Source organism: Spinacia oleracea, chromosome 4 (assembly GCF_020520425.1).
Source record: "Spinacia oleracea cultivar Varoflay chromosome 4, BTI_SOV_V1, whole genome shotgun sequence".
NCBI classification, from domain to species: Eukaryota; Viridiplantae; Streptophyta; class Magnoliopsida; order Caryophyllales; family Amaranthaceae; genus Spinacia; species Spinacia oleracea.
The window spans coordinates 128,642,146-128,655,988 of NC_079490.1; the positions used below are offsets into that span (position 1 = coordinate 128,642,146).

At 30.8% G+C, this 13,843-nt stretch overlaps 1 protein-coding gene across 2 annotated transcripts; it reads left to right on the forward strand.

Moving 5' to 3' along the window:
* Positions 1-1,407: 1,407 nt before the first annotated feature.
* LOC110790310 (B3 domain-containing protein REM9) lies at positions 1,408-11,582 on the forward strand. Of its 2 annotated transcripts, none has more exons than XM_056826545.1 (4): positions 1,408-1,688; positions 1,769-2,239; positions 3,539-3,662; positions 11,123-11,582. In XM_056826545.1, exons 1-4 carry the CDS (start codon positions 1,632-1,634, stop codon positions 11,170-11,172), a joined length of 702 nt encoding a protein of 233 aa, XP_056682523.1. In that variant the 5' UTR covers positions 1,408-1,631; the 3' UTR covers positions 11,173-11,582. The 2 variants fall into 2 exon arrangements, with proteins under 2 accessions (XP_056682523.1, XP_056682522.1); XM_056826544.1 differs by lacking the exon at positions 11,123-11,582 and having other exon boundaries at positions 1,417-1,540; positions 1,619-1,688; positions 3,539-4,023.
* The last annotated feature ends 2,261 nt before the right edge of the window (positions 11,583-13,843 follow it).

Here is a 13,843-nt window from a genome sequence, read left to right on the forward strand (position 1 = left end):
AGTTGAGGGCGGTTTGCAATGTGCAATGCATCATGCAGCGATGTGAACCAATTCCTTTGGATTGACTTCAACCTCTTCCTCTGTTCCTCGCAAATTCTAAGGCCGGTTGCCATTTCATCATTCACTTCCATAATTCCTTGTTCCACTTTATCATACTTTTCGAGCAAATCCTTAAAGATAACTGAATCATTGTCATTGCCTTCCCAACATAGTTCTGTCATTCTGTCGGATATGCATTGACGTTGAAATGTCTTTGCCTGCTTGATTTCGTCATTCGCCCTCTGAATGAACTGAGTAGCCTTGTCTTGGGGTGTTGAGCGTGGGTTGTTAGGGGCCTCCATAGGTTTTTAGTATGTTTTTGTATGTTAGGAAGTATAAGGACGACTACTCTATTTATAGGCAACATATTTGCCTTGAAAATAACTACCATAACAACATATAACTATAATGATTAGAAAATTAACTAAAAAATAACTTCCATAAAACAATTATGATAACTAACGTTCCTATTAGGGTTGTTTAAATATTATAAGCCACGTAAATAAGATAAGAACAAATAACATCTCTGGACGCGTAAATAAAAATGAAATGGATTAAGGTTTCTTGCGGATGCAAATAACTTACTGGATGGTAAGAGTAACTGCCAAAACTTATTATATGGGGCTCATAAGTATTGGCTCAAAATTATGAGCCATCACTTATATTATTTCCATGCCACCATCACTATTGAGTGGAAATAACAACCCAACAAAGACGGGAACAACCGTCGCAAATGTCTTTTACAACGGGTTAACGACGGGATTTTCCATTAACGACGACCCCCTTTTATGACGGGTTCGCAACGGAAAATCCCTTCGTTAATCAACAATTATTGACTTATTTCCCGTCGTTAATACTACAATTTCCCGTCGCTAATAGTACAATTTATTGTAGTGAATATACAGGAATAATAACAAATAACAAACTTGAACTCAATAAGTTTCCATGATAGTATTATTTTTGGTGGTATATGTGATTACTAAAATTTTGTATAGTCTAATAAAACTATAAAAAATGCCTAAACAGAGGATATATACAATATTTGTGCACATACAGCAATGGGTTTGGCCTCACGTCACATTGGTTACTGCATAAACATAGAGCTTTGCTTCCCCCTTTAGCCCGAGGTTCGAATCCTGCTAGGCACATACAGCAATGGCTTTGGCCTCATGAACGCGCGCTTAAAATCTTACTATACTCCCCCCACCCCCATTTTTCTTTTTTGTAAGCTTCTGTGCCTTTGTCCTTTTAATATAACTTTACCTTTAATTATTATTATTATTATTATTATTATTATTATTATTTTATTGGGAGACGTTTTGCAAAAAGTAAAATCTGTATGTGGTGTAAATATCATCTTGAAAATCATTTTAAAACTGTTTCAGCAGGATTTAATTTAGTCTTTTGACTTTGACTACCATTTTGATTTATTTTTCACATATATAATCCCTTAAGTCCTTTTCACACCATTTTATTTTTGCTTGTTGCATAGTATTGAATGGTCAGCATGTTATTTCTCAATTACATTTATTTTGTTTTCAAATAATTTAATTAACTTAACAAATTGTGAAAATTTTAGGTTTTGCATTACAATGGCGCATGCTCGTAGGTTCTTTCAACCAATGGTCGAAACCAATTGGAACCATCTTGTAAGAATCAGCCTCTTTATTTACAATTAACAGGATTCTTGATATGTTTAGTATGTAATTAGCGGGTGGATGTCTCGCAGAATGTACCAGTTTCATGGAGCATGAATCATTCAAATATAGGTGGGACTGTACTACTCCAAAGGCCCCCCTCCACAAACGTAATCTGGTTTTTCAAAGTTAGTCATGTCCAGAGTAAAAATGGTGAGGTTCCGGGAAAAATGAAATTTGGGGAAGGTTGGGTGAGGTTCCGGAAAGAAAATGAAATAAATATTGGAGATTTCATGGTTTTTGAATATTTAGGCGATTCTACTTTTAATGTGATTGTCTTTGCCCCCAATGGTTGCAATAAGTTCCCAGATATAGTATATGGTTCGGCCACAGGTATAAGTGGTTCAGCTAGGGGTAATATAACTGGTTCTTCTAGAGGTTCTTCTCGAGGTAGGTCTGCGGCTGGAATGTCCAGTCAAGAAGAAAATGCTCAGGCCGCTCGCGAGGCTCTTGGCGACCGTTCTTTTATTAGGATGATCTCAGACGTTACGAAATATTCCATGGTATGATTTTTTACATAAATCAAAAGTTGAATTTTTTTTACATAAACATTTATGTTATTGTATAGTAGTGGAAGATTTTATAATTTGAGCTTAGTGGATGATCAAGGACTCAAGACGTTACATAAAATATTATCTAGCATGTATTAAAATAGTTGACTAATTATATGTACTATCAATTTTTATGTAAAATATGTGTCATATAATAAATGTTTTTAACCTTTGTTTAATATAAGAAGTAGTATTTAACAAGATTGTCTAAAATATGCTTATTCGAAATAAATTGTTTAATAATTTTGTATCTTTTCTTTCTCGAATTTTTAATTTTCTGCTTATCCTTTCATTTAACAGTTCCTTAATATTTTAAATGAGAAATAATTTAAAGAAAATTTTAGTTTTATTTTATATTATTAGTTTCTTTGTCTTTGATCATTAGATGGGTAATATATTTCCCTTTATTTTACATTGTAATCCAATGAAAAATCAATGCATGCAACTTTGGATAATGGGATTGATATAGAGCTGACAAATATCACTCTCTAGTTTGCCTCTCTTATAAATTAATTAAAATATAAATACTTGATTCTAGTTTTCTTTTGTGAACTTTCACATTACAAAAGGATTTGATTCTATGTTTGTTTTCTAAATTAATTTAACTCTGCACTTAAATTTAAAACTAGTGTGTACCCCGGGCGATGCCCCGGTTGCTACTTTAATAATTAAAATTTGACTTTTTTTTTCAACTCAATATTTGACTAAGATACATGTAGACCATAAAAGTGAAAAGATTCATTAAGTTCATCAACTACACATGTACATTACCTTCATCATGCAAAGTAATTTTTCTAATATTTTAATTGTTTAATTCACGGTTTTCCTAATATTGTAACTGTTCTTTTTATTTTAATATAGTCCATACAAAATAAGAAGTAACATAAAAATTTAGTTGTTTTAGACTTCATGTTAACATGTATTATAAATTAACGTGCATGGATAAACAACAATTAGTGGTTGGTTAAGATGGTAATGAAACTTAACTTCTACACATGAGGTCTTGTGTTCAAATCTCATTGCATTAGTTTTGGTTGTCTATGACATGGCATAACACTTGGTGAGTGGATGATGTGGCGTAAAGAGGAGAGTACTATGTGTCACATATACATTTTTCACAACGCCTTTTAATATATTATATAGATATGTAAACCGTGCATCGCACGGGTTCTATACTAGTTTTTTTACTAATTTATCATGCACCTTCAAAATTAAATTGTTTTTAATAATTTCCTTTGTTTTGTCTTGTAGAATATTCCAATGAGTTTTATACGCGACCATTTGGGTGCTGGTCATGTTGATAGCACGGTGACGCTTCGAGTTCAAGCCGTTGATAGGCAATGGATTGCAAGAATTAAAACTTATCCAATATCTGGTGAAACTCCTCAGCATTGCATATTATCCGGCTTAAAACAATTTATATTCGACATGCATTTAAATGTCGGAACAACTTGTGTGTTTAGCCTTTGCTTCCCAAATACCCCTATTACATTCGAAGTAGCTATTTTTACAAGGTAACTTATTAATCGTCTCTTGGTTTTATCAAACACGCTACTGTGTGAGAAGAAACTTCTTAATTGTGTTACGGGTTAAATTAAATTCTTAACCATGTTATCTTTTCCGAGGAAACTTCTTAATTGTGTTATATTTTAGTTTAGTTGAATCTCTATAAATATTAATTGTATTTCCAAATCTTTATGAGGAAATAATTCGAAATGCCAGTTACTATTTTTTTTTGTTCTACTTCGAGGAGTTTCCTCCGCCTACGGCGAGGTAATCTCCCGTGGGAATTTTCATGGGTACCTTTAGGGAATATTCAATTTAATATTTTATAATTATGTAGTTTGGGAAAATTTTTAAATAAATTCAACTTTAGGGAATATTGAATTAAATATTTGGAAAATTTGGTAATATTAATCCAACCTTTTGCCGATTTTCTTTTATTAAGCCCACTTACGACATATTTTTTAATAATCCCACCTTTACCACCCAACGTCTTTTATTGGGCCCAACACGTCATAAACCTATTGTCGCCGGTAATATATCCCTACGTGGAAGTACTCTCTCTAGATGTATTCAGTCATCATCATCAATTCATCACCATCTCGATGATTTTTTCACCAGTTATCGGTCACTTAAGCCCAATAAAAGTCGTTGGGTAGTAAAGGTGGGATTATTAAAAAATATGTCGTAGGTGGGATTAATAAAAGAAAACCGGCCAAAGGTTGGATTAATATTACCAAATTTTCCTAAATATTTTTGTAAAAGAAATAGATTAAAATCCGTGACACCAAATTCTTTGAAATAGGATGGGAACTAATCATAGAACTGCTTTTGTGTAAGGCAAATATTTTCCACACAGGCAGACATATGGCATACATGCCTGCGTCGTTATATAAATTATATATGCATGCAAGTTATCTGTCATACAACCAGAAAATTTTGTGATTTTATATGTTACTGGTGTTACTAAAACTTTGTTAAAAGCCGGATAAAAACAACTGTTAGAGTACATAGGTATACAATCTATGATAAAAGTGGACTCCGATACAGGTGATTGTTTAGCAGTTGTTTCTAATTACAGAACTACGTCTACATTTGATTACCTTTAGGGTTTATAATCAAATGTAATTTTAATACATAATTACAAAACAAAGCTAATAAAAATCCGGTATTGTTATTATTATTTAAAAGTTATTCTCATAAATTAGTACTTATTTTATCACAATTGCTAGAAGTTCATATACAGCTATTGTTGTTATTATTTCTTTATAATTGTGTGACCAATCATCACATTTAGAACTGACCTTGTGACTAATATTATATATGCTCACCTTTCAGTATAACCCTTTTTCTTCGTATAATCAATCTTATGCTTTAAGATCTCACAATAATACTTTGGGGGATTTTGAAATTCAAGAATATCATAACAATTATCTGAACTTCAGAATCCCCCAAGGCATTATTACAAGCCTTAAATTTACCAACTTCATTCATTCACAAACATAGAGTATAACTCCAGATATTAATGACATGAAATAAAAGTTGGGTAGAACCAACCTTTTACTAACCATCACATTTATAACCAACGGTGTGAATTAATTTCAATTTATGGTTCCTTGGGTAAGAGGTTCAAGATATTTGACCAACTATAAATGTGGTTGTCTTCACCAGTGGTATAAGAAGTGAAACAACATCATGAGTGTTGTGTGGTTTACAAAGTTTTTGAAGATTTTGAAGAGGTTAAAGATAAGTGTTTTTGTTTGTGTATGTTATGCAATGTGCTTGCCTATATATATAACCTAGAAATAAGGCTAGTACTCTAACTATAAAGCATAAAGTGCAGTCATAAATATCTAATTGCAAATTGTAATTATTAGCTTGTTTTTTGTAAGGGCTGCCATCTTCTAAATTAACTTGTTGGAGTAGTTTATAGACTTTTAACTCCATGTTTTGAATAACCAGCACCAATTGAACTATACAAGGCGTTAGATACCTAGTTTTCCAAGTCAATCTCTATCCTTGAGCCTTTGACTGCACCATATTGGCTACTGATTATTGTTTTCTGGCCCTATATTTATTATTATTATTATTATTATTATTATTATTATTATTATTATTACTATTATTCTGTTATTTAGTCTAATGTAATTTTTTGTGTCTCGATCTTTCTTTTGAAATCCATTTATGTAAAATGAATATTTTATCATAATTGTTACGTATTACAAGCTAATATATTGCCATTGTTCATACTATTCCCCTATAGTAGAACAACAGCCCAATACTAGTATGGAAAATTGGTAACCATCTTTTTTGTGGAGAAACAACTAGTTGCACAAATTTAAGTTTTGTCTTGAATATTTAAGATAAAATGCTGAAGAAAATTTCCGTCGGTATTTGGGGTGATGATAGAGGTCGCAAGTTGCGACAACATTTAGTTTCAACACTACTGATAAACACTACTTAAAACAAATACTACTTGTACATGATTTCGCAATCTTATGTGTCGAAATTTAATTGGTGTTTTAGTTGTCGCAATCTTACGTGTCGAATTTTTTTGTAAAATATCATTTTATATAACGTGAAATACGAGTAGTGTTTTATATAATATGAAATTTCTTGTAAAATATCATTTTATATAACATGAAACACAAGTTTAAAAGAATAAGAGAATAGATTTGGTTCCTAGTATTTCATGTTTGGAAATCATATGGGTCGTGTTTATAAGTAGTGTTGCGATAAAACTTTTATTATGTGTCAATACTTATATTATATGACTCATTAGTATTGGCTCAAAAGGAATAATAACAAATAACAAACTTGAACAAATAACAAACTTGAACTCAAAATGCCCATGTACTCAAAATGCCCAATAAACAAATGTAATCAAATGTGAACTCAATAGGTGAAATTACATCTTCTAAATCCATTCATATAACATGAAATACCAGGTTCCAAATCTGTTCTAAACTAATATTCAACTTTTCGAATACGTCCGAAAATTCGTCTCATATTAGTGTTTTATCACAAATGTTATATATACGTTACAAGATCATATGTTTGTATTGTTATTACTATTCCTGTATATATAGAAGAAAATTATTCTAATGCTATTTTGGAAATTCCCCAAAGTCCAAGTTTAATAGGGTTTTAAAATTCCTCAAAGTTATCCTTAAACTGGTCGTTTTGATTCGCGGGCCCTGAAAATGCTGGCGGTTGTGAGATCTCGAAAATGCCGGTGGTTGTGCTGGTGGTTCGGACACCAAGGTACAACCTTCACAAGCCATGCTACTTGTTCTGGTTTGAGAAAGCATTATGACTTGAGGTGGAGGTTCATTAGAACCAACCTTGTGACTAATCGTCACATTTAGAACCGACCTTGTGACTAAATTTATTAAGTTGTTGAATGTTTGGGTGGGAGGTTTCGTATTTCGATATAGGCTCTAGGTTTAAGGATATTTGGATTTCTTCGAAAGTGGCTTTCTTCATTCGATCTTTTGGAGCTATCCATAAAATTGTGTGGATTTGATAGGAAAACTAGATTTGTTTGTGTGTGTACTTTTCTATGGGAATGCTTCTATTTATAGACACTCATAGATGTATTTGTATTAGCTTAGAATGTAGGCACATAGTGATTCGGCCATGCTGAACACCGTCTAAAAGGGCCAAGTGTATCCTGCATTATCGTTGTTACTTAATCTCTAGTGTTTGTAAATGTTGAAGTATGCTTGATAAAAAATATCTTACTATAACAAATTTGAAGAGACTAGAGTTTGTTTTACTGAACTATAAGAGGAATATGTAGTTGGCAAACGCTTTACGTAATTTATTAAGTTATTTATACACACTTGATATACACACACATATAAAACTTAAATCAAGTTCCTATTTTATTTTGTTCATCATATCGAGGGAACTAAAAGTACAAATAAAACTTATGTGCACAAATATTGTATATATCCTTGTTTGGGCATTTTTAATATTTTTATTAGACTATACAAAATTTTAGTAATCACAACTACAATTTTAGTAAGCACAAATACCACCAAAAATAATACTATCATGGAAACCCTTCAGCAGTCTCACGGAACAAATGTGGATAAACCCACCGAACATCATGCAAGAACTTCTTGTTTTGTTAATATGTAAGATCGGCCGGTAGAATACCCCCCACAATGTAGTTCGCATAGTCTGCGAACCATACAAGAGGTTTTGCTATTGGGAGGTTGTCACCCCGCACATGTCATACAAGAAAATGAGTAAAAGTTATATTGGTGTACAATAAATTTATTGTGCACCTTGTGCGCACAAGACCTTTTGAACTACCAAATGCATGTTACAACACATATGATTTTTTCAATCCGAGTCAGTTGAGAAACCCATATTGATTTGTCATTTTGCATCTTACCTTTATAACATTGTTACGAACATTCGTAATTACCGTGTGTAGCTTAGATATACCAAAAGTATGGATAAGGAACTTAACTTCACAACCAATTTACTGAGAACATATTTTTATCAAATGTCATTACCTTACTGTTTGGAAAAGACTCGCAATTTTTGAAATATGGATTAATTACTACAGGATTACAAGGCTTAAACCCTTCGTGAATGGGAGTCGTCATAATTTTGTACCCTCGTCGCAAATATCAACTCGATAATTTGATTTATTATACTCCCTCTGTTTCTTTTTGTTTGTTACGTTTGGACTTTTGCACGTTTATTAACGTATAATAGAGATTCTTTTTTTCTTTTTTATTAAAAAAGTAAACTCAAGCAAAGCCTCAATCCACAATCATTACAGCAACCAATAAGATTGTTTTATTTATCAAAATGAACCAATAATGTAAAAGAACACAGATTGCTAACTTAAAATACTTGGAAAATTGTAAAGAAATTTAATGAGTTGAAAAAATTGGACCAATTAAAATTAAAAATTGGCACAAAAAATAACAGTATAATAAATTTTTAAAAGAAAATATTCTCTCACGTAACAAAAATTGTGAAACACCCTAAAAGGAATACGTAACAAACCGAAGAAACGGAGAGAGTATTTGTTTTTCAATGTGCTTGCCTCTAGAGATAAGGCCAAGATAATTAGGAGTTCCTCCTCGGTAATTATAAAAAAAATTCAAAATTGCTTGATAATTAGGAGTTCCTCCTCGGTAAATGAAAATATTCCTATATTTTGATTGAGCCGAACTATTTATTAAAGGAGATAGCCATGAGATAACAATTTACCACCATAAATGTAGTCAACGTTTAATCAATTGAGCATATTAATACTTTTCAGAGGAGTTTCTTATGCCTCTGATTTTAGTAGCTTTAGCAGAAACTTTACTTATTTTAGCTGTTTCAGTCTTATATTAACTTACTGGCATGCCTGTAGGGGTACCCTCTTGTCCTAAAACTGCAGTAACCAATATTTACCAAGATTCTTGCGAATCCCGACCTATCTAGTTACAGACTTACAGTTTTACAGAAGATATTTTTATCAAATATCATTTCCTCACTAGTATAATTATGGCATTTTGGGAAAATTGAATTGGATATTAACGACAACACTTTATAATTACGTAAGTGTAGAGTTTAGCCCTATATTTTATAGAGACGAAATTACTCGTCTCTAGAAAATGAATGCTCCCTCCGTATTTAAATAGAAGATACACTTACCAGTTACCATATTCGGCTGTATTTAAATAGCAAGTGTATCTTTTATTTAAAGACGGAAGGAGTATTTTCTAGTGATCGATTAGTTTACCAACTTACCATCTTTTACCAACTTATCATGGAAACTTATTGAGTTCATGTTTGTTATTTGTTATTTGTTATTATTCCTTTCCTTTATAATAGCATGGAAATAATATAAGTATTGGCTCATAATTTATGGGCCAATACTTAAGAGTCATATAATATAAGTATTGGCACATAATAAAAGTTTTATCCGTACTTTTACATCACTCGATATGATGATAAAAATAAAATAGGAACATGATTTTAGTTTAATCTAGGTGTGTATAATGACAAATTTGTATAAATAAAAAAGTGTCAATATGTATAAATAATATAAGAAACCTAATATATTCTATACTAATAGTAGAACATCATTCTAATCGAGTAAATAATTTAAGGTTTATCTACAGTATTTAAGGAAAACAAGAGTGTTTATTTACTCTTGTTTAGATATTTCTTGTAAAATATTATTTTATATAACATGAAATACGAGACCCCAAATCTATTATCTTATTCTTTTAAACTTGTGTTTCTGTTATTTTATCTCAGGCACTAATATTCACCTTTTCGAATTTGAAGCAAAATTCGCCTAACTAATTATAATTGATACAGTGGGATTTAAAAGCAATGCAACAGATTTTATTTTTTGTTAGTAAGATAAATTTTCACAAAGAAACTTGTTGTGGTGATTTGACCTTTATTTTTAATTCCATTAATATAGAATGAAATACGAGGAGCCCAATGTATTCTATACTAAGATTCACCTTTTTGAATTTGTCTGAAAGTCCGCCTCACAATCCCGTATTCTATTACAATTGTTTCAAGATCATATGTTGGGCTTGTTATTACTATCCCTTTATGGTAGAAAATCATTCCAATAATATTATGGGAATAACCTTTAGGGGATAACTATAGTTGAAAATAATTTAAGGTTTGTCTCTAATATATAAGAATAACAAGAGTGTCATTTTACTCTATAAATGGTTTATAACTGAATATAATTAACAACTATTAAAGCCAAAACAACCAGTTATTCTTTTACTTTACTAAGTTATTCTAAACTGCAAGAAACTGTACTCCATTTCATTTTTATTCGAAATAAATTGTTTAATAATTTTGTATCTTTTCTTTCTCGAATTTATAATTTTCTGCTTATCCTTTCATTTAACAGTTCCTTAATTTTTAAAATGAGAAATAATTTAAAGAAAATTTTAGTTTTATTTTATATTATTAGTTTCTTTGTCTTTGATCATTAGATGGGTAATATATTTCCCTTTATTTTACATTATAATCCAATGAAAAATCAATGCATGCAACTTTGGATAATGGGATTGATATAGAGCTGACAAATATCGCTCTCTAGTTTGCCTCTCTTATAAATTAATTAAAATGTAAATACTTGATTCTATTTTTCTATTGTGAACTTTCACATTACAAAAGGATTTGATTCTATGTTTGTTTTCTAAATTAATTTAACTCTGCACTTAAATTTAAAATATGTAAACCGTGCATCGCACTGGTTCTATACTAGTTTTTTACTAATTTATCATGCACCTTCAAAATTAAATTATTTTTAATAATTTCCTTTGTTTTGTCTTGTAGAATATTCCAATGAGTTTTATACGCGACCATTTGGGTGCTGGTCATGTTGATAGCACGGTGACGCTTCGAGTTCAAGCCGTTGAGAGGCAATGGATTGCAAGAATTAAAACTTATCCAATATCTGGTGAAACTCCTCAGCATTGCATATTATCCGGCTTAAAACAATTTATATTCGACATGCATTTAAATGTCGGGACAGCTTGTGTGTTTAGCCTTTGCTTCCCACCTACCCCTATTACATTCGAAGTAGCTATTTTTACAAGGTAACTTATTAATCGTCTCTTGGTTTTATCAAACACGCTACTGTGTGAGAAGAAACTTCTTAATTGTGTTACGGGTTAAATTAAATTCTTAACCATGTTATCTTTTCCGAGGAAACTTCTTAACTGTGTTATATTTTAGTTTAGTTGAATCTCTATAAATATTAATTGTATTTCCAAATCTTTATGAGGAAATAATTCGAAGTGCCAGTTACTATATATTTTTTTGTTCTACTTCGAGGAGTTCCCACCGCCTACGGCGAGGTAATCTCCCGTGGAAATTTGCATGGGTACCTTTAGGGAATATTCAATTAAATATTTTATAATTATGTAGTTTGGGGAAAATTTTAAATAAATTCAACTTTAGGGAATATTCAATTAAATATTTTGTAAAAGAAATAGATTAAAATCCGTGACACCAAATTCTTTGAAATAGGATAGGAACTAATCATAGATCTGCTTTTGTGTAAGGCAAACATTTTCCACACAGGCAGACATATGGCGTACATGCTTGCGTCGTTATATAAATTATATATGCATGCGAGTCATCTGTCATATAACCAGAATTTTTTTTGATTTTATATGTTACTGGTGTTACTAAAACTTTGTTAAAAGCCGGATAAAAATAACTGTCAGAGTACATAGGTATACAATCTATGATAAAAGTGGACTCCGATACAGAACTACGTCTACATTTGATTACCTTTAGGGTTTATAATCAAATGTAATTTTAATAAATAATTACAAAACAAAGCTAATAAAAATCCGGTATTGTTATTATTATTTGAAAGTTATTCTAATAAATTAGTACTTATTTTATCACAATTGCTAGAAGTTCGTATACAGGTATTGTTTTTATTATTTTTTTATAATTGTGTGACCAATCATCACATTTAGAACCGACCCTGTGACTAATATTATATATGCTCACCTTTCAGTATAACCCTTTTTCTTCGTATAACCAATCTTATGCTTTAAGATCTCACAATAATACTTTGGGGGATTTTGAAATTCAAGAATATCATAACAATTATCTGAACTTCAGAATCCCCCAAGGCATTATTACAAGCCTTAAATTTACCAACTTCATTCATTCACAAACATAGAGTATAACTCCAGATATTAACCATCACATTTATAACCAACGGTGTGAATTAATTTCGATTTATGGTTCCTTGGGTAAGAGGTTCAAGATATTTCACCAACTATAAATGTGGTTGTCTTCACCAGTGGTATAAGAAGTGAAACAACATCATGAGTGTTGTGTGGTTTACAAAGTTTTTGAAGATTTTGAAGAGGTTAAAGATAAGTGTTTTTGTTTGTGTATGTTATGCAATGTGCTTGCCTATATATATAACCTAGAAATAAGGCTAGTACTCTAACTATAAAGCATAAAGTGCAGTCATAAATATCTAATTGCAAATTGTAATTATTAGCTTGTTTTTTGTAAGGGCTGCCATCTTCTAAATTAACTTGTTGGAGTAGTTTATAGACTTTTAACTCCATGTTCTGAATAACCAGCACCGATTGAACTATACAAGGCGTTAGATACCTAGTTTTCCAAGTCAATCTCTATCCTTGAGCCTTTGACTGCACCATATTGGCTATTGTTTTTTGTTTTCTGGCCCTATATTTATTATTATTATTATTATTATTATTACTATTATTTTATTATTATTCTTATTATTATTGTTATTATTATTATTATTATTTTTATTATTATTATTATTATTATTATTATCTATTCTCTTGTAACTTTTTGTGTTTTTGTTATTTAGTCTAATGTAACTTTTTGTGTCTCGATCTTTCTTTTGAAATCCATTTATGTAAAATGAATATTTTATCATAATTGTTACGTATTACAAGCTAATATATTGCCATTGTTCATACTATTCCCCTATAGTAGAACAACAGCCCAATACTAGTATGGAAAATTGGTAACCATCTTTTTTGTGGAGAAACAACTAGTTGCACAAATTTAAGTTTTGTCTTGAATATTTAAGATAAAATGCTGAAGAAAATTTTCGTCGGTAGGTCGGGTGATGATAAAGGTCGCAAGTTGCGACAAAATTTAGTTTCAACACTACTTATAAACACTACCTAAAACAAATACTACTTGTACATGATTTCGCAATCTTATGTGTCGAAATTTAATTGGTGTTTTAGTTGTCGCAATCTTACGTGTCGATATTTCTTGTAAAATATCATTTTATATAACGTGAAATACGAGTAGTGTTTTATATAATATGAAATTTCTTGTAAAATATCATTTTATATAACATGAAACACAAGTTTAAAAGAATAAGAGAATAGATTTGGTTCCTAGTATTTCATGTTTGGAAATCATATGGGTCGTGTTTATAAGTAGTGTTGCGATAAAACTTTTATTATGTGCCAATACTTATATTATATGACTCATTAGTATTGGCTCAAAAGGAATAATAACAAATAACAAACTTGA

Bases quoted from the DNA above. Each gene is read 5' to 3' on its own strand.
- LOC110790310 (XM_056826544.1), top strand. From the start codon at position 1,632: ATGGCGCATGCTCGTAGGTTCTTTCAACCAATGGTCGAAACCAATTGG. The intron at 1,689-1,768 runs GTAAGAATCAGC...GATGTCTCGCAG, and splicing joins AAACCAATTGGAACCATCTT to AATGTACCAGTTTCATGGAG. The intron at 2,240-3,538 runs GTATGATTTTTT...TTTGTCTTGTAG, and splicing joins ACGTTACGAAATATTCCATG to AATATTCCAATGAGTTTTAT.